The 24,005-nt window shown below is 46.4% G+C and overlaps 2 protein-coding genes across 4 annotated transcripts; both read right to left on the bottom strand.

Annotated features, from left to right (window-relative positions):
• Positions 1-783: 783 nt before the first annotated feature.
• Positions 784-9,588, bottom strand: RAX2 (retina and anterior neural fold homeobox 2). The gene is made up of 3 exons (XM_051971954.1): positions 8,570-9,588; positions 6,166-6,395; positions 784-3,460 (listed from the first exon to the last, which is right to left on the bottom strand). The coding sequence occupies exons 2-3, from the start codon at positions 6,385-6,387 to the stop codon at positions 3,056-3,058; spliced, it is 627 nt and encodes a 208-aa protein (XP_051827914.1). The 5' UTR covers positions 6,388-6,395; positions 8,570-9,588; the 3' UTR covers positions 784-3,055.
• Positions 9,589-11,298: 1,710 nt separating this feature from the next.
• On the bottom strand, positions 11,299-21,996 carry MATK (megakaryocyte-associated tyrosine kinase). Of its 3 annotated transcripts, none has more exons than XM_051971953.1 (13): positions 21,849-21,996; positions 19,736-19,785; positions 19,239-19,352; positions 18,947-19,062; positions 18,457-18,676; positions 17,634-17,727; positions 15,904-15,969; positions 15,346-15,445; positions 14,879-14,963; positions 14,287-14,360; positions 13,680-13,875; positions 12,323-12,409; positions 11,299-12,017 (listed from the first exon to the last, which is right to left on the bottom strand). In XM_051971953.1, the coding sequence occupies exons 2-13, from the start codon at positions 19,742-19,744 to the stop codon at positions 11,787-11,789; spliced, it is 1,392 nt and encodes a 463-aa protein (XP_051827913.1). In that variant the 5' UTR covers positions 19,745-19,785; positions 21,849-21,996; the 3' UTR covers positions 11,299-11,786. The 3 variants fall into 3 exon arrangements, 2 of the variants coding, with proteins under 2 accessions (XP_051827913.1, XP_051827912.1); XR_007949571.1 differs by having other exon boundaries at positions 11,919-12,017; positions 12,323-12,479; positions 21,849-21,891; XM_051971952.1 differs by lacking the exons at positions 19,736-19,785; positions 21,849-21,996 and having other exon boundaries at positions 18,947-19,085; positions 19,239-19,317.
• Positions 21,997-24,005: the final 2,009 nt, after the last annotated feature.

Below are 24,005 nucleotides of genomic sequence, written 5' to 3'. Positions count from 1 at the left end.
TAATTCATTCCCCAATTGATGGGTACCTCTAAGTTTACAATTCTTTGCCACCACAAAAAGAACTGATATATATATATATATATATTTTTCCCCCCCATACATATAGGTCCTTTTCCTCTTTCTTTGAGGCGTTTATGGTTGACTTTCCCAGGAGCCCTCTTTGGCTTTATTGCCTATCAATAGGGGCCAGACTGATTTATACTCCAGTGCCCATTTACCACTGGTTAGTTTTTGCAGAGAGACAGCATACTCTCTCCTACTAATCTCAATCTCAAAACTTAGCATACTTCCTGCATAGGATTGGTCCTACCAAATACATATCCAAATTTGGTGCTACAGCTGGATGAGCCTGCATGGCAGCTACCTCTGGGTTGTGATTTCAAAAGTTATCTCTTGTTACTCTAAGGATTTATGGTGCATTAGCTGAGAAAACCCAGTGTGGACTCTGACTCCCTAATTACTGTGACTTGATCTTCCAACCTTTTAAAAACTCCCAGGTAGGGATTCTCATTATACCCCATGAATCACCTAATTAAGAGTGAAGGGAGCTGAAGCTGAATGGTGATTTTGAATGCCTTGTGACCATTCAAAGAGATTCCTCTGCAACATTCAGCTGCCCATCCTTGGGCTCCAAACTGTCTCTCCAAAGGTGTAAGTTTGCCTTACACCTCATTAAAACGACTCCTTGACATCCATCCAAAGCCTTGCACGCGAATCAATCCACCCTTATACGAGAATCAGATCATCCTTACAGTTAACACGAGGGGATCTAGAACCACAGAGTTGCCTTAATGTATATTCCTTTAATTAGTAAATGTATGGATTTAAAGTGTATCAGTCATAATTGAGCAAGGTTACAAAATTTATGTAATTGTTTGCTTTTGATAATACTATTAGACTTCTTTAGCCAGTCGATTAGCAAGCATTTCTTAAGCACTTTTTGTGTGCCAGGCACTGTGCTGATAGCTGGGAATAGTAAGAAAGCTAAAAGGCAATTACTACTCTCGTGGAATTTATGGTTCTTAATTGTATCAGTCAAGAAAGCTCTTTTCCCTTGTCTTGTCACTGCCCTATTTACTTCAGGAAAGGCTCCTTTCTGAACTGTTGCACCAAGCATGACTGTAAATTGAGTGGTTGAGGATCAAAATATAAAAGGTTTTCATCACTGTTAACCTCTTCCTTGAACTCCAACTCTGTCCAGAGAGGGAAGGGTAGGATCCCTGCTGTTTCCAACAGTGGATGAATACAAAGACTGGAGGACACACTCACTTCTCAGGAAAGAATCTAGGATCCGCAACAGCCAAGGGTAGTGTCCTGATGACAAGCAATGTGGTAACATAAAGCAAGCCAATTTCTTTCCACCTCATTGACTTCATTGTCCCCAGCATCATCCCAGAAGAGGATGGCAAAAGCTTTTCTCCTAATTAGTCACTAAGTATGTAATTGGGGCCACCTCAGATCCTTCAGCTTGGACAGCTGGTATGGCAGCAGGAGTGATGAGGTCTGGACTGGAAGCCAGGAGACCTAGATTCTATTTATATTAATAATGTAGCATGCTAAAGTTTGGGTTACTTTGTTTGAACCTAACAGCATCACTTTTTGGTGGATCCTACAAGTGTTACTATCTTGCCCATTTTCTAGCGGAGGAGTAATAATCAGATTAAATGTATCGCCCATAATCCCATGGTTAGAATAGGAAGTGGGATTCCAATTCCAATCTCTGCTGACCAAATCCAGCACACATTCCTTTGTACCATGCTCTCTCTTGACTTTTGTTCCTAATTGATACACATTTAGGCAAATCACCAATTCCCTTTCAGCTCCCATTCTCCAAGTGGTGGCTATGTGGCACCAAGTACTTTATGCTGCCCCAACATTTTGCCAGTTACCCAACTTCTCCATTTCTTCTTTTTGTCACCAGTCTAGGAAGCCTGATCCTCCCATGCACCTTTAAGACTTTTGAAATGGGAAGTTCAAAATGGAAGGGGTCTATTTGGGGGGGGGGGTGATGGGGAGGGAATAAATCTGCCTCCTCCTCCTTTAATACCTGAACATGTTCCCAGAAGTGAAACAGTACCTAGCCAAGAGTCAGAAGACCTGAGCCTTGGCGCTGTCCCTAATTTAATGTGTCTGTTCCCTACTTGATTCTGTTTTCCCAACTGTAAATCAATGAAGACAGTCGGGGGATTGGACTTTGAAATCCTTCTAGCTTTGACTGTGTTGCAAAGTTGTGTGATGTAATGGGAACAGTACTAGAGTTTGAATAAGGACCCTACCCCACCCCCCAGTTCTCTGCTAGTTGAAGATCTGACCAGTTCTTGCATTCTAGGCCTTTTCCCCAAGGTTGCCCCAGAATCAGTCCCCTACAGAGAGCCATGGTGTTACTCTGACATACATACCCGACTTAATTGGGAAGGCAGCATGAACACAGAGCGCCCCCATTCTCTACACATTCAGATAGAAGAGATGGAGAGGAACCAACGAATGGTTATTTCCAGCACTCCCTCTAATGCATCCCCCATGAACCAGGGAGAATCTGCTGAAGGTGACTCTCAATCATCTCTGGCCAATTGCTAGATTTTCAGTGTGTATATATGTACTTCGTTAATGGACAAACCCTAAAAATAAGGGCTTGATTTATTATTTTGTTGACTATCTAGCCATAGGAAAATAATGGAGAAAATGTAAATGATTAAGGTCAAATTTAAAAGGATTCAATGCATATTTTTTTCTTTTTTCTTTAGAGAGCTTGGTTATTAAACATTTATCAGCACAGCCCATGGGATAAATCCTTCTTCTTAGATTCTGGCCTTACTACTTTTTAGCTGTGTCACTTTTACCAATTTGCATGAGTTTTTTGGTTTTCAGTTGATTCATCTTTGACATGACCAAAGCTCTTCTCAACAGTTGTACGCAGGGCCTGGCCCCTGTTGGACATCCCTGATGGTCTCCAAAGTAGGTTGGGGCAGGAGGGGAGAGCACAGCAGAAGGATCTTGCAAGAGCCCATCTGTCCTTGGTGAAATATAAGGCAAGGAAGGACAGCAGGGACTGTCCTTAGAGAGGCTGCCAGGTCCTATCAAGGGTCTGGACATGCTCCTTGGCCCGAAAACAAAGAGACACAATGCTGGAGCTTCGAGCGTGGGCATCCCCAGCTTCTGCCAGAGGGCCAAAGGCCTCCCCAAAAGGAGGGGGTCCCGAGGATGCATGGAGGAAGGCATGAGCCGCATAGGGGGGCTGTAGACCAGGCCTTGGCCCCAGGAAACCTGGGAGGGCATGCATGGCTGGAGGGCCTGAGGTCAGCCAAGGGTCCAGGGGGAGTGAGGCAGTTGGAGGAGGCCGAGCAAAGGCCAGCATGGGGGCCTCTGGAAGCTTGGTGGTTGCTGCTGCTACTGCTGCCGCGGAGCTGGCCTCCAGCTTCTCCTGACGTCGCCATTTGGCCCGACGATTCTGGAACCAGACCTAGCAGGATGGTAGGGACAGAAGAGAGGAGTCTTGACCCCAGAAGTCTTTATAGCTGTTTTTTAGCATCCCAATGGGGCTCTATGGCCCATCCCGTATTGTCTAGCCTCAGACCAGGAAAGGAAGCTCCCTTCTCCCTCGCTCACTTTTTCCAAGGTTTTCCCTGCCAAGATAATTCTGCTTAGCATCTAACTCCCTGAAGAAGGTAATCACAATAGTCTTTCTGGAGGAGCAGAACAGATCATGTTACTTTCATTTGGGGCTCTAAACTCTTGATTCTGAATCAAATCAGCTCAACTGAGAAACCCCACAGCTTCCTAGAACCTATGAGCTTCTCCTTTCCTCTTAGAGGGCTTGGAATGGAACATGGGACAAGGAATATCTACAAGAGCCCAAATTTCTTCTCTGTTGTTCCTAACATCAATTATCCCAACATCCAATAACAAGCTCCATCACTGACTCAAACTTGAAGAAATTCTTTGGCTTTTCTGGGCCTCAGTTTCTCCACTTCACCAGCTGTCTTCTCACCTTAAACAAACTCCCACTCTGAGGCCCACTCTCCTGGTTGGTAATTTCCCAATTCACTGTTTCTTGAGGGACCTCAGCTACCCGCATTTCAATTCTGGCTTGATGCATTCTCCATATTTCTCTGACTTATTATCAATTTGCCTTATCCATACTCCAATCGCTATTTCCCAGCACCCCTGTAGATGTTATCTTTCTTTCCTTAAAATAGAAACTCTGAAAGTAAAGCCTTTTGTTTGCTTATATTTATACCTCTAACATTTATCACAGTACCTGGCACTTAGTAAATGTTCAATAAATGTTCTATCTGTTCAGCTAGCTATCTATATCTCTATATAATGAGAGGATTTGTCTAGATTGGATGAATTCCCAAAGGGTCCAGGAGAGATTTCAGGGGTTCCATGAACTTGACTAGGAGAAAATTACATTTTTATTTTCACTAATATCTAAATGAAATTTAACATTTCCTTCAATTATTTAAAAAACATGATTCTGAAAAGGGAGTCCTTGAGGATAGGGACTACCAATTTTTCCTCTTTTTATCCACATACAAGGCCAAGAAACACTAAGATATTATCTAAGTCCTTCCCGAATCATTTTATGTTTGAAGATGCTTTTCCATTTATGACATTCTATGATTCTTCTTCACAATGTCCCTGACTTCTATCATTTTCTTTTTATCCTCACCACTGTCCAGTCCCCATCTGATCTTTCCTATATCAACCTCTTCCTCAGCAGCCTCCATTTTCTCTTCCTCTAGTCATTCCTGCACAGGTAAGCAATCATCTTCCAAAAACTCAACTCTGGTCACAACTTCCCTGAGTTCATTCATAATCTACAAGATAGCTCCATACTTTGGCCCCAGTTTAGTTTCCTCTCTCCCTGTTCCTCTCATCTTTCAGGTCTTCCAGACTCATTCCCATCCAAGAGTTTTTGCTCTGTCTTAGGATCTTCCCCTTGCCTTTTCCATCCCACTACCACTTGCTTCGCAGTTTCTTTTTATATGTTGCCTAATATCTATCAAGCACTGTGGGTACAAAGAAAGGCCAAAAAAAAAAAGTCTTTGCCTTTAAGAAGTTCAGTCTAATGGGAGAAACAAGATGAAAGCAATTATGTGCAGAAAAAAAAGATATGGAATATGGGATAAATTAGAGGGAATCCATAGCAGAAAGGCACCCACTTTAAGGAGGATCAGGAAAGGCTTCTTATAGAAGGTGAGATTTTAGTTGAGAATGCAGGGAAGTCAGGAGTGAGAGCTTTCTAGGCATGGGAGACAGTTTGTGAAAATGCCTAAAGTTTGGAGATGGAGTGTATTGTTTGACAAACAACAAGCTAGGAGGCCAGTGTCATCATATTGAAAAGGTGAAAGGGAGGAAGAATGGAGTGTAAGACTGGAAAAAGAAACTGGAGCCAGATTGTAAAGGATTTAAATGATGAAGAAACAATTTTATATTGGATCTTGTAAGTGATGGGGAACCACTACAGTTTATTAACTAAGGAGAGTGATGTGGTACTGTACTTTAGCAAGATTATTTTGACAGCTGAGTAGAGGATGAACTGGAGTGGGGAGAGACTTGAGACAAGGAGACCAATCAGAAAGCTATCGCAATAGTTTGATTGAAAAATAAAGAGAGCCTGCCCTAATGTGGTAGGCAGTGTCAGAACAAAAAAAAAGAGGAAGCATGTAAGGGCTATTATTAAGGGAAAATCAGCAAGACTTGGCAAAATATGATAAAATCGATAAAATAGAAGAGAAACAAGAAAGAGCGAGGAGCCCAAATTGAGTTATCTTCCTCCATTAGATTGCCAGTTTCTTGAGATCAAGGGTTATTTTTATTTTTGCTAGTATTTGTATACCCATGGCTTGGCACATAATAAGCACTTAATATATACTTGTTGCCTTGCCGACCCACCTATACAGGGACACTTTCCCTGACCCCAACTCCATTGACATCTCTATTTGAATTCCAAGTCCCAATTTGTCTTTGCTTTTATTCTCTCCCGACCTGAACTCTGCCTTTTCCACAAGTCTAAATCTTCTTTCACCTAGATTGGAAGCTCCCTGAAATCAAGGTTCAGGTTCTCTCTCTTCTATTCCCCCTCCCCCTTCCTGAAGACAATTAAGGCTAAGCTACTCAAATGAATAGAACAGATGGGAGGGCCATTGCTTTCAGTCTCACCTGCACCCGAACTTCAGGAAGGTTGACCTGTGTGGCCAGCTCCTCTCGGCTGTAGACATCAGGATAGTGGGAGCGCTCAAAGGCCCTCTCCAGCTGATGCAGCTGGAAGGTTGTAAAGGTTGTTCGGTTCCGCCTGTGCTTCTTCTTGGGGGCATCTTCTGCTTCCCCGGACCCCGGGGCCCTTCCCTCAGCTGGCTCACCCTCACACTTGCTCAGAAACATTGCCCCACCTGAACAAGCAGTGGGAGAATAGATTAGGTGAGGAAGAGGCGGAGGAGAGATGGGCACCTGCCACCTAACCCTGCACACCCCTAGCGGGTCGAGGGAAGCTTTTAGAGAAAATAGATGAGGAATCTGGAGGTCAGCATGATGAATCCGCAGTCTGTATGGGATTCAGATATTGAAACAAAGAAATTCTGCCTAGACTGAGAGCTTAGAAGACCATTAAGCTGTACAGCCCATCTGTCCCCCTGCCCAGAACATAGTCGCAGCTCATCTCTGAACCACCAAGTCATTATCTTCCAGACTCAGCACAAAGGCCACCCCCTCCATGAAGCTCCTCTAGATCATCGCACTTACTAGTAGCCTCTTTTTCCAACAAGTTATTTTATATTTGCTTATGTATATGTATGTCATATCCCCTGGAAGAATGTAAGCAAGCCAGGTGGTGCAGGAGACAGAGCTCTGGACCTGAAGTCAACCTCAGAGACATAATCCTGGGCAAATCACTTAACCTCAGTTTCTTTCATTGTTAAATGCGAATCATAATAGCACCTATCTGCCAGGGTTGTAGATTAATAATGTTTGTTTCTTTCCTTGAGGTCCTCCTAGGACATAGGAGGCTTTTAATAAATATGTATTGAATCCTGTGACTTTAGTTCTATGGTCTTCAGTTTACCCTTAGATTCCAGCAAGATACAGATAGAAACTACTACTCATTCACAGTATAACCCAGAACAAGTCACTTAATCTGAGGCTTTATTTCCCCATTTGTAAAATAAGATAGCTAGACTAGGTGGTCTCTAATGAGAAGCTATAGTTCAATGAATGTTTCCAAGGGACTGGTCTATCCCCTCCCCCACCTCCAGCTAATCATTGAAGCCCCTTAATAGCTCTTTTCTCTCTGAAGCCAGCTCTTGGCTAAGCTGTTGATCCCACAGACCAGAGATCTTCTGGGGATATTGAGACTGGATTAGGGGCAACGGCACCGCCTGGAAACCTTGCTCAGGCATTTAAATAAAGCATACACACTCCACTCTTAGGAAAGCTCGGTCAATTGCTGGGCAGCTGAAAATTGTAAGTTCTTTTTTTCCTCTGCAGATATTCCCCTATGAACTAAGTTCTGCATTCTGGGTCTGAGTTAATACCTTGGATGTCAGAATTAGGATTCAAAACAATACTAATAGTCTAGAATGATGGGTCTAACTAATCTAATAGGATTAAATTTAAGCATAATAATAAAAACCAGCTGAGTTAAAAAAAAAATTAAGGGCCCAATTACAAGGTATGGCCTGAGGTGGAAAAAGCCCTAGAGTTTATGGTATATTCCCAGCTTCAATATGGCAGCCCCCCAAAAGTGAATTTGATCCTAGGCTACATTAGTAAAGGTGCAGTGTTTATAAAGAAAGAGACAACACTGTATTCCGTATCCCACTGTATTAGCCCCAATGGACAACATCTGTATCATTGCTTGGATCTACAGCCACATCTGGAGGACACTGACAAACCAGAACATTTCTAAAGGAAGGCAGCTAGAAAGCATGAGAGACAAATGGACCAGGGAATGTCTAGAAGAGATAATTTAAGGGATATATGCTAATTTCTTTCAATTATGTGGGAAAGGAATTCAGTTTGTTCTTTATGGCCAGAGAGGGCAGAAATAGGGGCAAAGGAAAGAAGCCATGCGATGGGGGTGTAGGGGAAGCAGAATTTGGTTTACTAAAAGAAAATCGCTCCTATAAATCAGGGCTATTCAGAAGCAGAATGAGAAGCCATCCCGCCCAAGTCCCTAATATCCAGGCTTTTCAATTGTAGACTGGATGATAACTTTTGTAAGAGTGGAGTGTTGGATTAGATGCCTTCTAAAACCCTCTGTTCCTGTGATTCTAAAAACAGCCGGCCTGTTCCCACTTCCCAGCACCAGAACTCAGGTGTTCTGGATCCTAGACATTTTTTTTTTTGCACCAAATCTTTCTTTCCATCTCCATTTTGCTTTCTAATTTTTTGTTTCTCACTCTGCTTCAATCTATCCTCCTTGTCTGTCATGTCTGTCTTTCAGGGTTGGGAATCCTGACTCCATCAGGTTTGATTCAAAGAATCTCCTTGTCACTACTTCCTGCCAGCCAACTTGATTCTCCCCATCTCTATCCCATCTCAGCCACCCCCTTAGCCATATGGCACTCACCAGCAACAGGGGGCTTCTCCGGTCAAGTCTTCCTCCCTGGGACACCCACCTGCCTCTGCAGATCTTTACAGACCCCTGTCATAAGCCCTTACAGACTAGAAAGCAATGGGAGGAGAGTTGGAAGAGAGATTAGAGCCAGCGATTAATTGGGAGGACTTCCCCTTTAAGGATGACAGACAGGCTTGATGTCTCCTGGATCTAAGAGGTGGTAGGGGGTGAGGGGAGTGGTTAACAGGGTAGAATGGACAATGTCAAAGTCCTGGTAGATAGGCAGCTTACAGAGTGGTAAGACAGGTGGGAGACTAGACAAAAGGGGCTAGCTTCCTTTGCTGGACCTCCAGACCCTCCCTGAGGGACTAATGGATGGAAAATCATTAGGGAGCATATCAGAATCACAGTATCTCAAAGTTGGAAGGGGCTTGAATTAGTCTAATTAGTACGAGGCTGGGAATCCCTTCTATAAGATCAAAGCCAAATGTTCCTGTACCTCGGGACTCCAAGAACCCAACTCAGATCACAGCAGATAATGGTCTTCAAAACTTGCTAAGCTGACACATTTCATCCTTCTGAAGCCATCGTGCTGGCTCTCTCCGAATGTAGCCAAGATGGTCAAGTGTGATCCATCATTACCTTTCCTTCTTGAAATGACTCACCAGAGTTTGTGCTTGGCTTTTTTAGTCTCAGAGTAGCTTCCATAGGTTATCCATAGCATGAAGGGAAGTTAGGGAAGGCAAGATGCACCTTATTTGAAGCAGTCACATTTTTATAGAGAGGAAACAGACCAATGAGATGTGCTCACCTGGTGAGTTAATAGCAAAGCCAAGAGGCAGATTCAAAGATTCTAAGACCCCCACTTTAAGAGGTTTCCCTCATTTTCTCCCACTGAGACCATGGATCCCTCATCAATTTCCCCAAAATTTGAGGAGGGAAAAAGGAATGGAGATAGACTTTGAAAAGTCTTGGACTTGGAGTCTGGGATCCAGACATTTGGGAGTTAACCTCCTACAGTACAAGGCCAAAGAGAAACCTAGGTCTTCCTTTCTCCATTATATGTGGGCTCCCCAAAATCAAATCCAGATGCCTACAGGCCACTTTTATTTTTATTTCCCCAGTGTCCAACACATGCCTGACAGCCAGCTGATGCTTGGTAAAGCACTTGTTGATTAAAGAATAAAAATATTTTAACAGGATTTGAAAGTTTGTAAAAGATTTCCCTAACAACCCTGTGATGTGGATGGTGATGGGTGGCAGTGTTACCTCCCCACTGGACATATGAGGAAGCTGACGCCCAGAAAGAGCTGTAGGTCCCACAGCTAGTAGGTGTCAGGGTCCCAGTCTGACCATCAGGTTGTTTCCTAAAGAAGAAACATTGGAGCTATGTAGCAAGCACCGGACTGGGGGTCTAGGTCTAACCTCGTGAGAACTCATTCACTTCACAAGCTTAGGCAGTTCCACTTCCTCCCTTGACCTCAGTTTCCTTCTTTATAAAAGCAGAGCTAGATGATTTCGAAAGTCTCCCTTCCTCGCATTATCCTACGTCTGCAATAGCCCTTATCAGTATGTCCAGGCTGACATAGTTGTGGAGACTAGAGCAGGCTGGGAGAGGGAGGGGGGAGCCCCCCTTTATAATTACCTTCCTTGCAAGGCTCCTAATTGCTTCATCACTTTAAAACATTAACAAGCTTCATCTTTACAAGTCTCCCAATTACACTAATTGGCCACAAATTAGTTAAGAGGGCAGACGGGTAGTATCAGGGAGGGTTAGGGTATTCTGTAGCTTTAGCCTGGGCCTGAGCCTCTTATGCCCTAGAGGTTGATGCTCCCAGACAGCTGTGTCAGCTTAGAGGCCCTGAGGAGGGCAAGAAAAAGAGGAGCTCGCAGATTATTGGGCTCCTGAAGGACAGGGGACAGGTGACCCTTAGGCTGATGCTCTGAGCGGCAATGCTACCATCCAAGGTGGGATGTGGTGCTGTAGTGACCCCTCATCACCCCCAGTCTTGACCCCAACCCTCTGAGATTTCTTTAGAAGGGGCTGCAAGATTTTCAAGGGAAAAATAAGGGTCTGGTTTATGTCTTTCCAAGTGAAGAGGATGGAGAAGGGCCTCCTTTGAAAGATTTGGCAATGATATGAGACCTATCAAAGATATTCTACAGAAGAGGCAGCAGGTTTGTTCTACTGGGCCCCCAAGGCAGAACTAGGGTGGGGGGTGTTCATAGGGATAGATTTCAACTTTAAAGAAAAGATATTCTTAGAGTTGTTGCTACTCCAAAAAGAATGGGTGGTCTCAGGAGATATTATTTTTCCCCTCAGCCTTCAAGCTGTTGGAGATGTTTCTTGCTCAGATGGCCTCTGAGAGTTTGTTTTCTGGAGCTTCTCTGCATTTCACTTACATTCAAATTCTATTCCACCCACTGGCATCCAGGATCCTTCATCAAATTGGGCATGTGATCCCAGATCAGATCACCAGAAGGGGAATGGATCTCCATGATAGGATCCTGAGAGATCTTTCACTGAGAAGATCACCAGGGGTTCAGGACCATGGTAAGCTATGATTCAAGGTGGATTTTAAGGAAGATTTTAGGGAGGGGATGGACTTTGTACATTACCAAATAGGAGAGTTGGGCCCAAAGCAAAGGGATCCAGTATCAAACTGTCACAGGTGTAATGCAGTAAGGATTTCTGCTGGTGAAGCTAATAAGGGCAGGGCACAAAGAGACACAGAAGCCCATTCTCAGAATAATAAAGCCTCCATGTCCTTTTATCTCTGTCTCCCAAATTTGCCAGACTCCGTTAGACTTCTTGATATCTACAGGCCAACTGGGGGCATCTCCATATCAACATCCCCTGACTATTCCCCAAGAAGGTATTGAGAGCACACCAGTGACTGTAGCCCAAGGAAACCAAGGCCAGATTGCACCACAGATTTGGTGGGGAGTGGGGACAAGTGAGGAAAGTGCGGGGTGGGGTGGGGTGTGTATAGACTGTAGTGCAGCTCTACATTCCCCACCCCATGCACTCTCCCACCCAGATCCAGTCCCCGTTTTGGTGGCTCTCTCAGTCCAGGAATTACCCGGGTAGGAGAAGAGATAAGAGAAAACATTTTGACCTTCTCCAGTCTCTTTCCAATCCCCAAAGGGGTTGGGCTGGGCAAGGTTCCAGGGAGTCTTTTAGCCAGAGAGTCTGATTTGCAGCCCTGGGGACACAAGGATGAGAGGGTCAAGGTTCTTGGAGGCTTTGGGGTCCAGCTGAGCTTCCCTCAGGGACAGGCTCTGTTGCTGTGCTTCTCAGCTCCTTGGTCAGCTTCTCCAAGAGTTTCCGGAAGGTGGGACGGCGTGTAGGCTCTGCTTCCCAGCAGCTGCCCATGAGGGCATAGACACTGGCAGGACAGCCCTCTGGGGGCTGCATTCGGTAACCCTGTTCCACAGCTTCAGACACCTCCTTCAGAGACTGCATTGGGCACAACAAGGAGAAATCATGGAAGGCAACTTGGACTCATCCTTAGCACTTTGGCTCCTGCCCACCCTCATCATGGGCTTTCTAATTATAGTATCTCCCCCGTTCCCATCCCCACTAATCCCATCCCTGGGTGACACACTCACACTCACACACACACTCTCTCTCTTTCACTGAGGTGAGTTTAGGATTCCCCAATCTAAATCTGTCCCTACCCCACCATTGTGAACTTGAAGCTTTACTCTTTCCCCCTATCTTGGCCCAAACACATTTTAGGGCATACCTCACACCATGCTTACCATCTTGGGGTATGGAGCCCGGCCATAGGAGAACACTTCCCACAGAAGGATTCCAAAACTCCAGACGTCTGACTTACTGGAGAATTTCTGCAGGTCCGGATTGGAAGTGGAGGACCGGTGAGGTGAGGGGAACACTATGGGATCCCTTGACCCTAGACTATATACCATCAGGGATGGTCAAGGCCGAGGTGAGAGGCCTTGAAGGGGTAGGGTATGAAGGGGAAGGAATGTCTCCTGCATGCTGCCCTCCTTTCTATCTGTTGGGATTCTCCCTGATGTCTCAATTCAAGTCCCAAGTTCTCCAATACTGATCCTCTTCCATCTAAAAAATTTCCCTCCTCTTGTCTGCTGCCACCCTGACTACCAAAGTTCTATCCAGAATGAAAAAAATAAATAAATCCAGGATTACTTGGTGTTTCTCTGAGTGTCCTGTATCCCTGGTGGGGAGCTCCCTGAGTACAGAAACAGTGTGTTTCCTCCATAGCAAAGAACATATGAGGTCAGATAGAATCAGTGCTCACCAAATACTTAGAACACAGAATGTCAAAGCTGGGAGGGCCTTAGAACTTGGAATGTCAGAGCTGGAAGGGCCTTAGAACACAGAATGTCAGAGCTGGAAAGGTATTTTTTAGTCTTCTATTTCAGCAGATAAAATTTTCTCATTAAGAAAGTAAGGGTCTAAGAGTCACAAGTCTAAAGTCTAAGAGTCACACAGCACATCAGAGGAGCACTGATGGGATGCTAGATTGCTATTGAGGACCATGGCATTCAGGACTAAGGGGCTGATTTGCTATCCTCTGCCCTGGTCAGTCTAAATCTGGACTGCAGTGTTCAGTTCTGGGTACCATGGCTTAGGAAGGCTGTTGACAAGCTTGAGATGTCCAGGGGAGGGCAACCAAGAGAAGACATTTAAATCCATGCTCGATGGCCAGAGAAAACCAGGGTTGGAGGGGTAAAGAATGGAAGTTATCTTCAAGTATTTGAAGGGCTCTCACATGGAAGTAGAATTATTAGGCTGTTCTGTTTGGCTCCAAAGAACAGGATTAGGAGCAAGGAATGCAAGTTACAAAGAGGCAATTTAGGCTGAATGTCAGGAAAAAACAAAAACTAAAAAATCGTCTCCAAATATTGTTCCTAAAGTGGAATGGGCTGTCTCTGGAGGGAGTGTACTATATCAGAAAGGGGATGTAGGGAGCTTCAAGCAAAGGCCAGGTTACTACTTGTCAGTATGTGTGAGTTCTCTGGGGTATACTAGATAGCAGCAACATCCCTTCCAACTCTAAAATTCTAAGACTTTCAGACTGGGGGAGGTCACCTTATTTTCACCCCCAGCCCCATTACCCCCGCCCTTTCTCACCCCATGTTTCAAGGCCTCAGGTGCAGTCCACTTGACAGGAAGCCGGCTGGTATCCAGGCCCCGTCGTTCAGCCTTAGCCAGACCGAAGTCACTGACTTTGGCCACGTGATCCTCAGAGATAAGGATGTTGCGAGCAGCCAGATCTCGGTGTACAAGTTTCTTACCCTCCAAGTAGTCCATGCCCTCAGCTACGTGCCTAATACAAGAAGTTAAGGAGAGGGAAAAGGAGATTGGGACATTAAGAGCAGGTTTTATATCATGGTCTCCCATGCCCTGTCTCTTCTTGCCAAGCACAAGACACAAACACACACAGGATCGGACTATTAGAACTGGAAGGACCCAAGATTCTATTTAGTCTAACTGGCTCCTTTTACAAATAGGTAAATCACACAGCAAGGACTGGACCAGAACCCAATTAAATCAAGGCCCAGTGACAATAGTAATAAGAGAGCAGGGATTGGATCAGAATCCAGGTAAACCAAGGTCCAGGTGACAAAGCCCAGCACTCTGTATAACATGCCTCTCCTGGGGCCGACAGCCTTGCCCTGCAGCATCCTGGAGGATCAGAAGCAAATGTAAAGGTTCCCGCTCCCTTCCCTTCACTTACAAGGAGAATTGCAGCAACTGTGCTTTGTGGACCAGGGCACGGCCTCGGGTCCGAAGAAAATTCACCAGATTACCCTATTGAAGGAAGATCAAGCAAAGGGTGTTTCTGCAGGCTCTTCTGTTTCCTTCCCCGATCCTTTCCACTTCTTTCCCCAAACCCTGAGCCTCCCCATTCCCTTTCCTCTTCCCTCAGTCCTTCCCTGAACATCTTGGACTTTCTCTCCCTCAGTCTTCACCCCTTTCCTCAAGTCCTTCTTATTCCTCCCCATTTCCTTTTCTCAACCTCTTCTACTCCCTTTCCCTAAATTCTTTTCACCTCCCCCCTCATATCCCTCTCCCCTTTCTTCTCCCCCCCATCCATCATCCTCCTCCTCATTCCGCCTGCTTCCCCGCTCCAGATTCCACCATCCCCTTTTGGCCTGGTCCTGGGGATCTGAGCAGTGGGGGAAGACTGGCTCTAGAGTGGGCCAATGAGAGAGGAGCCCAATGGGGTAGCAATGGAGAAGCTGGAAGAGAGAAGAGGAGGTGGCACGTGCCCACTGGGGAGAGTGACACCCCAGCTGAGGGATGGGAAGGGCAGGGCTCCAGCTGACCTTGCTCATGTATTCCATGACAATGTAGAGCCCTTGATGAAGAATGACCCCCAGCAGCCGCACCAAGTTCTTGTGCTGTATCTTCCTGGGGGTGGATTAGAAGGGGGAAGGGAGTTGCATACATATTGAGGGGAGGGAGAGACAGCACAGCCATCCTGGGTCCAACTCTCTCCTTTTACAAATGAGGAAACTGAGTTGAACCAACTTGCCCAAGCTCACTCAGTGAATGATGGGGGGGAAGGGGGAGAGAAGGGGAAGGTGCTAGAACTCCCAGGTCTGGACTCCACAGGGTGCCTTCCACCCGGAGCATTCTAACACCTGAGTACCCACACCTGGGAACCTCCAGCCCTCTAAATGCTGGCTCCACACCTGGGAGCCCCCTCCTTCCCCAAGCCCTAGGGATGGTGTGGGGGAACGAAAAAGCGGGACTTCTTTCCATGCTTTCCTAGTCAGATGCCGAGCCTTACGTCATGACGGCAGTCTCATCCAGGAAGGACTGCGCTGTGACGTCACACTTGATGTTCTTCACCGCCACCTTCTGGCCCAGGTACTCCCCCTGCAACACAGCTGGGACAAGGTGTGGGCCTGAGAGGTAGCCCGACTTGACCCCAGATGGGGACTAAGCCTGGCGAAACCCACTGCCATTTCTCCCTCCCACATCCTGTGTCTTTCAGATTGCAGCCTTCACTTTCTCTCCTAGGCTCAGCCTTTCTGAATCTCCTTCTCGTGTCTCTGTCAGGAGGCACCGTCTCTGGAGGTAGGGTATTGTGGGGATGAGGGGCAGGGGTTACTCCTGGGAAAGAAGCTGAGTAAGTCTACTTTCCAATTCACCTCTCTCCAACACACACACACACACACACACACACACACACACACACACACAGATTCTCTTTCAGTCTTTGTCTATCTCTCACTCTCTCTCTCTTTGTCTCTCTGTGTGTGTCATTGTCTCTCTGTCTCTTTATTTCTTCTCTATGTGTGTGTGTGTTTCTAGCTCTCTCTGTCTCTCTCTCCTTCCCACTTACCTCCAAACTCCCCCTCCCCAATCTGGCTGCCGAGGGTCAGCTGCTGCAGGTTCAGTAACCAACCAGCTGTAGGGAAAGAGTCCAATGAGGAAGCTCGAGGAATCCAGGCGCCTGAAGCAGCCTGCCCAGTTCCAGATACCTCATCCACCCAACAAGGACCCGTCTCTTCTCCTGTCCCGTCCATACATCCAGCCAGGCTGAACACAGGAGATGGGAACAGAAAAAGGACTAGTCCCCTGAGGTCAATGCACTTGAACTCCACGGATAAATAACTCCCTCTAACAATGCCTATTAGCAACTGCTCTGCAGTTTAAAAAGCCACTTTTTAAAGAGTGGTCGTGACTTGCCCAAGGTCACCCAGCCTTTTAAGTCAGTACTGAGGGAGATGCAAACAGATGCAAAAGAAACCACTTAGCCTGTTTTAAAGAGCTATATTCACTCTAGCTACAAGTACAACAGGTTGTCTACCCATATGGATACATTATTACTATAAAAATAGTAATTACAAAATTACAAAGCCCACTTGTATCCACTCTCATTTGATTCTCACAAGAGCCCTCTGGGGGTGTAGTGGTTACTTCAGTTTGGAGTCTGGGCTTTTGGTTTTATTTGTTAAACCTAATCTGAGGAATCCATCAAGTTGGGGATTTCTTAGGGTGGAAACTCCCTCCACTAGTTCGGATAGTCAATTCATCTATGTTACACAGCCTTAAAGAATTGCCTGGTACTAGTTCCAATGGTCTTGTGAGAGAGAGCCATCTGCACCCAGAGAGAGGACTAGGGGAACTGAGTGTGGATCATGACACAGAATTTTCATTCTTTGTTGTTTGCTTGAATTTTGTTTTCTTTCTATTCCCGCCGCCCCCCCCCCCCTTTTGATCTGATTTTTCTTGTGCAGCATGATTATGGAAATATGTATAGAAGTATTGCAAATCTTTAACATATATTGGATTACTTGCTGTCTAAGGGAAAGGAGGGAGAAAAAATTAAAACACAAGGTTTTGCAAGGGTGAATGTTGAAAACTATGTATATATGTTGAAAATAAAAAACTTTAAAAAAAAAAAAAGAATTGTCTGGGAGCACTGAAAGGTTAAGCCAGTTGCTCACATTCATACTTATTGTGAATCAGAGGGACAACTAAATCTCTGGTCTGCTGAACATTCTAAGCACTGCATGATAATATTCTTGGTGCAGGCATTGTTTCACCCATTTTCCAGATGGGGAAATAAAGACCCAGAGAAGGGAAAGTATTTGCCTTAGCACAGTGTCTGCCACTTAGCAAGTAATAAATATTTGTTGACTTGACTTATTCAGGGTCACAGTAAGTCAGAGGCAGAGCCAAGACTGAAACCCAATCTTCTTAGAGACATGTAGGTACTACAGAGAATGAAGTGCTGGACCTGGAGTCAGGATGACCTAATTAGATCCAGCCTCAGATTCTTACTGTGATCTTGGACAAGTCACTTAGCTTATGTATGCCTATTTCCCCAACGGCAAAATGGAGATAATAGTATCTAACTCCCAGTGTTGTTGTGAGTATCAAATGAGATGTTTGTAACCTGCTTAGCACAGTGTCTGGTACATAGTATGCATTTAATAAATTCTTGTTCCTCCTCCCTTCCCTCCCTGCTCAATAAGAGCTTTTATATAAGGTTTCTATCCTGTAGAGAGTTGGGGAAAAAAGAGACTTCTAGATCCTTCTTTCCCTGGATTATCCCATAGCCCCCACCTTTGGCCAGCTCCTCCTCAGCTGACTTGGTTCCATGTTTCCTCTTGGGTTTCACTAGCTTTGTACAGATGGCCCCCTTGTCCTTCATGTAATGCTGAAGATGGATGGACAGATAGACAGATGGCAGCTTAAGCTGAAACATGCTCAAGGGGTAGAGGCTATTGAGCCTCCTAGGAAAAGAAGTTTGGAGTCCCTCTTCTGGGTCTATGGGAGTAGCTATCTGACTAATTGGGAGGACTCCTAGTTCTAGCTCCCTCCTAGGTGACCACTGGCCCTTAGGAAACTGAAGAGAGGTTGGGGGAGCCAGGGGGCCTTGGTTCCCATGGACACTAGTTGCTGACGGCTGGATTGGTTTCCCCGGTAACCAAAGCTGGGCTGAGATCCCAGTTAGAATCTTGAGAGATGGAGGGGAGAGAGAGAAAGAGAGAAATTGAGAGGGGGGATTGAAGGTGGAAAAGAAGGAAGAAGGGGGAGGAAAAAAGGAAGGGAGAGAGGGACAAAGATCAAAAATAGGGAAGTAAGAATATGCTGGAGGGTTGGAATTCTCTGAAAAATTCTCTCAGGATTGGTGAGGATACAAATCTAGTTTCTATAAAGGTTTTTAGGGAGTTGAGAGATTCCTAGGGAGGTTGAGGATTTAGAGTCTCATGTCTAGGGTCTTGGGGAAACTCACAGGAGTGTGTACCCATCAAAAGAGGTTCCTGGGGAGATCAATTTTTCCAAGAGACCAAATGGAGGAATGGGAGAGACCCCTAGAAGTAATAGAGGGGACTGAGGGACGGTGGGATCACTAAAGGTGATGAATAGGATGAGACTGTCAGACCTCAATCATGTCAATAAGGTTGTAGAAGGAGACACTCTCATCAATGGTCAGTCGTCCACCATGGTGCAGCACTCGGTAGTGGACCACCTCCTGGCCATGACTGACACACAGCACATAGTCGCCTGGATGCCGAACAGACTCCCGGACCAAGAAGAGCCCATCTTCTGCTGGCTGCAGCAAAGCTACTGCCTCCTGCCCCGAGATCTTACCATGGAACCACCTGTGGGTGAATTGGGGTAGGGCCTAGAACTGGAAGAGGAAGTCCTGGGGGAATGGGATAAAGGGAAGGGAGAATAGGGGACTTTGGTGCTGGGTACCTTGGGCAAAGAATGCCAAGGCATTCAAGAACTACGGGACATTGGGTAACATGAATCTTGTTACTGTGACAATTTGATGTCAAGGACATGGTGGATACTAGGAAAATAGAAACTGTGGACAATGAAACCTTGGGGCAGTGAGAGTTGTGAGCACGAAGGACTCTGAGACTCACGGCATGAGACTGAGCTTGGGGTCAGTGGGGATGGCCTCTCGCTCCCGAACGGCTCCAGCTGCCAACAGCCCCTCCTGGCCACTGTCATGGTGCTTAGCCCGGTACCAGCTCTTGCTCTGCCGAGGGGATGAGGCCAGAGCTGGTGATGGAGGGAGGGAATAGGAAGCTGTGCCCAGTCTTTTCCCTGAGATATACACTGGATCCTTGCTCATGGACCACAGACCTTCACCTCCCCAGAAGCATCCCCCAGAATCTGGGTCTCTTCCATCCCCATCTGAGGCCCCACCCCTACCTCACAGGCCTCCAGGATGGTGACAACCTCGCCTTTGCGGAAGGCCAGTTCCCCTGGCTTGGGCTTCATGTGTTCACACTTGGTGATGCACTGAGTGCCTGGTGTCCAGCGTCTCTATAGCCAGAGACAGAGCCAATGGGACTCAAAGACAAAGGCCCACAAGGGGCAGAAAGAGATAGAGAGAGAGAGGAAAATAAAGGCAGGGAAGGTAGATATGGAGAAAGAGAGGCAGGTGTCCTGGGCATAGGGGGAGGGCAGCCAGCTGGTGGCAGACACCCACAGTTGGACTGTATAGGAGAGGATATCTCTAAACCATCCCCAGCTTCACCATCCTCCCTCCTCCCCCAAAAGCACCAGGGGAAAGTCAGGTAAGTCAGTGGAAGCCAATGAGGGAACATAAGTCAACCTCAACCAAGGGGCACCCACAAGAGGGCCTGGGAGGCAGAGAAGAGCGCTAAAGTTGGAAGTTCCTGGCCACAGGCTGAAGCCAGGCTTACCGTTGGCATCTTGGCTGAGACGAGGAGGATCCAGGGATAACTGGGTTTACCTGGGACAAGAGGGATGTGTGGGCAACTGGTGAGCAAGGCTTACATTCCCCAGAGCAGTTCCCCAGGATATAGCAAGAAGAGAGCCTGGTAAAAGGTCCTAGAAGTCCAGTCACCCAATTCCTTCTTGCATAGATATTAGTGATTCATAGAGTTTGTGTACATACTTACACATACATGTGTTTATATACATACACACATACACACATATATAAAATGTGTGTGCTGTTTAATAGAAGAGGAAATTGCACCCCAATACCAACAAACCTCGGTTATATTCCCAAGTCTGCCATCTATTTACTGTGTGACCTTGAACAAGATATTTTGCTTCTCTGGAACTCAGTCTTTACAATCAGAGGGTTGGACTAGATGTTCCCAAAGGACCTTCCAGATCTGACATTCTATGTTCTAAGAGCTTTTCCCAGCTTTAACATTCCAGGATTCTATTTTTCCCTCCTCCTGGCCTAGTTCAGCCCCTAGGACATTCCCCCTAGGAAAAGGGAACTGGAATCAAGATGAGTGGGTGATTCCAGCACCATTTGACTGAGGCATGGGGAGAGGAAAGGGAGTCAGAGGTTTAGTTTCTACTCAGTTCTTCCCCTTTCTCTTACAAGGTATATGGTGGGATGGGGGAGGGGGGGAAGAGGGGGAAAAGGCACAGTGAGAGGGTGGAAGGAATGACTCAAAGTCATTTCTAAGTATTTGAAGCCACATAGAAGATATTGGCCAGCAGCTCAGGGCTCTCCCTTTGATCTCTATTGCTGGAGGGCCTGAGGTTTTTAGCCTTAGCTCCTGTGGTGCACCTGAAGGTCCATATCTGTTCTCTGAGCCTTCATTCCCCAGTCCACATCTCCTTTTCATCTTCAGGACTTTTTAGGATCTATGATTTTGATGGCAGCCCTGGCTAGAAGGCCAATTGCTCCCCTGAAGGGTGCTGGTTCACTTCTTGGCAGAGGACATTTGAGGGTACCTCAGCTTCAGTTGGGAGCACAGGCTCAAAGGATCTCAGAACAGATCTCAGAAGAGGAAACTGGCACCCTGGAAGGTTAAGGTATGGTTCAGAGGGACTAGACTCCTTTGGGGCTCTCCATGGTTCCCTAGCTTTAGCCAGAGGTGCCTAACCAACCCCATATTTTCCAACCCACTCTGTTCCCAGTGACGGCTAAAAGGAGCAGCATCAGGGAAGCTTTTGGGTAGGGGGAGCCCTCTGTGTCCTAAAATTCTAAGGTTTAGAAGGCTGGCATGGCTTTCAACTTATTTGTTGGGGGAAGATTATTCCCACTCCCACCCCCACCCCAGGCTATACACACAGAGAGATCTTCGGGTTCAAGCACCTTTCTGCCAAAATCAAATACACACGCTACTTAGCCAACAAGAAAGCTAGACACACAGCACATATGTTCGCAGAAGGCCCACACTCCACCCCATACACTTGAGAACACTGGTAAACAGCCCTCCTGTCCATGTATGCCCAACATACGCCCTGCATATGTCTATTACACACCCAATAGAACTCATCAATAACTACCCCTCCCCCTTCCGTTCACACACGGCTCCGATGGCCAGGGCTCACACCAAGCAACAGACCCACCAAGATGCCCCCACGGGTACAGCACAGGGGAACATAACCCCACACACCATTTATTGTACGGACTGGCCCACACACGAAATGTCATGCTCAGAGCCTGAGGCCAGTCTCACACATCAGCTCACACACGCACACCCTGGCAGTCACACACGGCGACTGTCACAGACTTGGAGCCACACACAGCGATTGTCGTACTCGAACAGCACAATCTGTGCCGTCCTCGCCACCCCCGCGCTCGAGCGCAGGCTCAGCTGCCTCCAGACCCCAACATGCAGCCCGGAGCTCACCTTCCCCCTTCGCCCAGACAGCGGTCGCCAGGGATTGGAATGGGGACGGGGGATGAGGATGGCTCTGGGAGCAGACCCCAGGCCCCCTGGCAGGCACGCTTTCCCATTGTGGGAGGACGAGGAGAGGATGAGGGTCAGTCCCGGACCCCGCGCGCACCCCCTCCCCAGCACAGCATCCCGCCCGACTCACCTGCCCAGCCTGGGCCGCCGGAGCTCCGGACCGCACGGGACGGCACCGGGTGGGATGGGAGGGGGGGACGACACGGACAGCGCCAGGCTGGGCAGCTGGGGCTCCGCTCCCGGCTCCTCTCCTGCCTAGCCCCTTGCCTTCCCCGGGACTAGTGGGGGGCCCCAGCCGTGGGCATCGCGCTCCGTGGTGGCCGCAGGCGCACAACTTGTGGCAAGTTCCTCTGTTTCCTCATTTTCTCCCCCCACCTCCCGCCACCCCTCCCAGGGTGGAAAGGGGCGGTGGCGCTGCAGCCTAGAGGAGGCCCTCTCCGGTCCTAGCGCCGGATGCCTACACTGCGGTTCCCGTCACCAGCGCGGTCCACTCAACTCTGCGGGGGGAGGAGCGACTAGATAAAAAGAGTCTCCTTATCCCAATGCTCTTCCTATTTGGCGTCCAAAGAGACTTTCTGAGAGAATTAGTCCAAGTCTCTTCCCCGCCACTAAAAAATATTGAAATGGGGTTTGAATGAGGTGACCTTCACGTAGTTCTAACCTTCCTCGTATTGGGGTTTTTTTTTTTTTTTTTGGTTGTATTGTTTTTTTACAAACAAGGAAACTGAGACCCAGAGATTATATTCAACTCCCGCTAGCAAGAGGCACGCAAGACTATTAGTGCTGGACGATCTATGTTCTAAACTCCCAGCTTTTGAATTCTATATCTAAGTGGATGAGCTGGCTAAATTAGTGTAATTTTACATGCCTTTCCCTCGGGCCTTAAAGCCCAGGAAGCAAAACAAATGCATCTATTCAGACTTGAGACTTAAAGATGTTAGTACCCTCGAACCCCAATCTCCCAGAAGTCGGTGGAGGAAGGCTATAAGTCAATCAGGATCCAGCTAGATTTATTCAAAAATAGCAACAGAAATGTGGAACAGACGCATGATTACAACAGATTTCTACAAGAAATTTTAAAACAACCAAATAAGAGTGAGTAAACAAAAAAAATTTTTTTTGTTTTTTAGACGAAACAAAAAAGTGCTATGCAAAAGAGTGAAAGTTGTACTAATCATCAAATGTTTATTAAGAAGTGGAAGGAAGGAAGAAAAAGAGGAAAGGGGGAATGAAGGAGGGAAATGAAAGGAAGGAGGAATAAAAGGAGGGGAAGGACCTGATTTCAAGGAGTTTACATTCTAATGGGAGAGACAACATATATATTTTTTCCTTGAAAGGGTTTGTTTGGTTGGTTTTTTTTTTTTTTTGTTGTTGTTGTTGTTGTTGTTGTTGTTGTTGTTTTTAAGAAGCAATTGGGGTTAAGTGATTTACCCAGGATCACACAGCTAGGAAATAGTAAGTGTCTGTCTCAGGTCCTCCTGATTTTAGGGCCAGCACTCTATTCACTGCATCACCTAGCTGCCCCAAGAGTTTTTGTTTTGTTTTGTTTTTTAATTAAAGCTTTTGATTTTCAAAACATATGTATGGATAATTTTTCAAGATCGACCCCTGCAAAACCTTGTGTTCCAATTTTCTCTTCCCTTACCCCACCCCTTCCCCTAGAAGGCAAGTAATCTAACATATGTTAAACATGGTAAAAGTATATGGACAACATATATTTAAGTAGGTATGTTAACTATGTACAAGATAAGATGCACAGAGCAGGTAGATAGTAATTTAAAAAGTAATGGTAGCTGAGCTCAAGGTATTGGGGAGCTAGAGATTCTAAGACACAGAGGTCAGGAGGAAGAGCATTCCAGACCTGGGAGTAGCCAGTACAAAAACAGAGATGGGAGGTAGAGAGCCATTATGGCTGAAGAAGGGAATGCACAAGTAATATAGAAGAATCAAAAGGAAATGGAGGAGGCAAGGTTGAAAAGAATATATCATGTCACAGAGGAATTGATATTGGATCTTAGAGGTAACAGGAGATCACTGGAGGTGAGTAGTGTAGTATGGTCAGACCTGCACCTTAGGAAAATCCCTTAGTCCAAAGCTGAGAGAATAGGGAGTAGAGGGGAGAGAGCTGAGGCAGGAAGACCAATCTGGAGGCTTTGGTTCTGGATGCACTTTAATTAAAGTGTTCCCTTTGTTAAAGCCGGCTGGAAATTTTTTTAGTCTGTCACCACCCCCTGCAAAGGAAAATCCCAAAGCAAGCCTCCAAGTTAAGATCTGACCTTTCCTAAGT

The sequence above is a fragment of the Antechinus flavipes genome, chromosome 1 (genome assembly GCF_016432865.1).
Source record: "Antechinus flavipes isolate AdamAnt ecotype Samford, QLD, Australia chromosome 1, AdamAnt_v2, whole genome shotgun sequence".
NCBI classification, from domain to species: Eukaryota; Metazoa; Chordata; class Mammalia; order Dasyuromorphia; family Dasyuridae; genus Antechinus; species Antechinus flavipes.
This window is presented reverse-complemented; position numbering and strand designations above follow the sequence as displayed.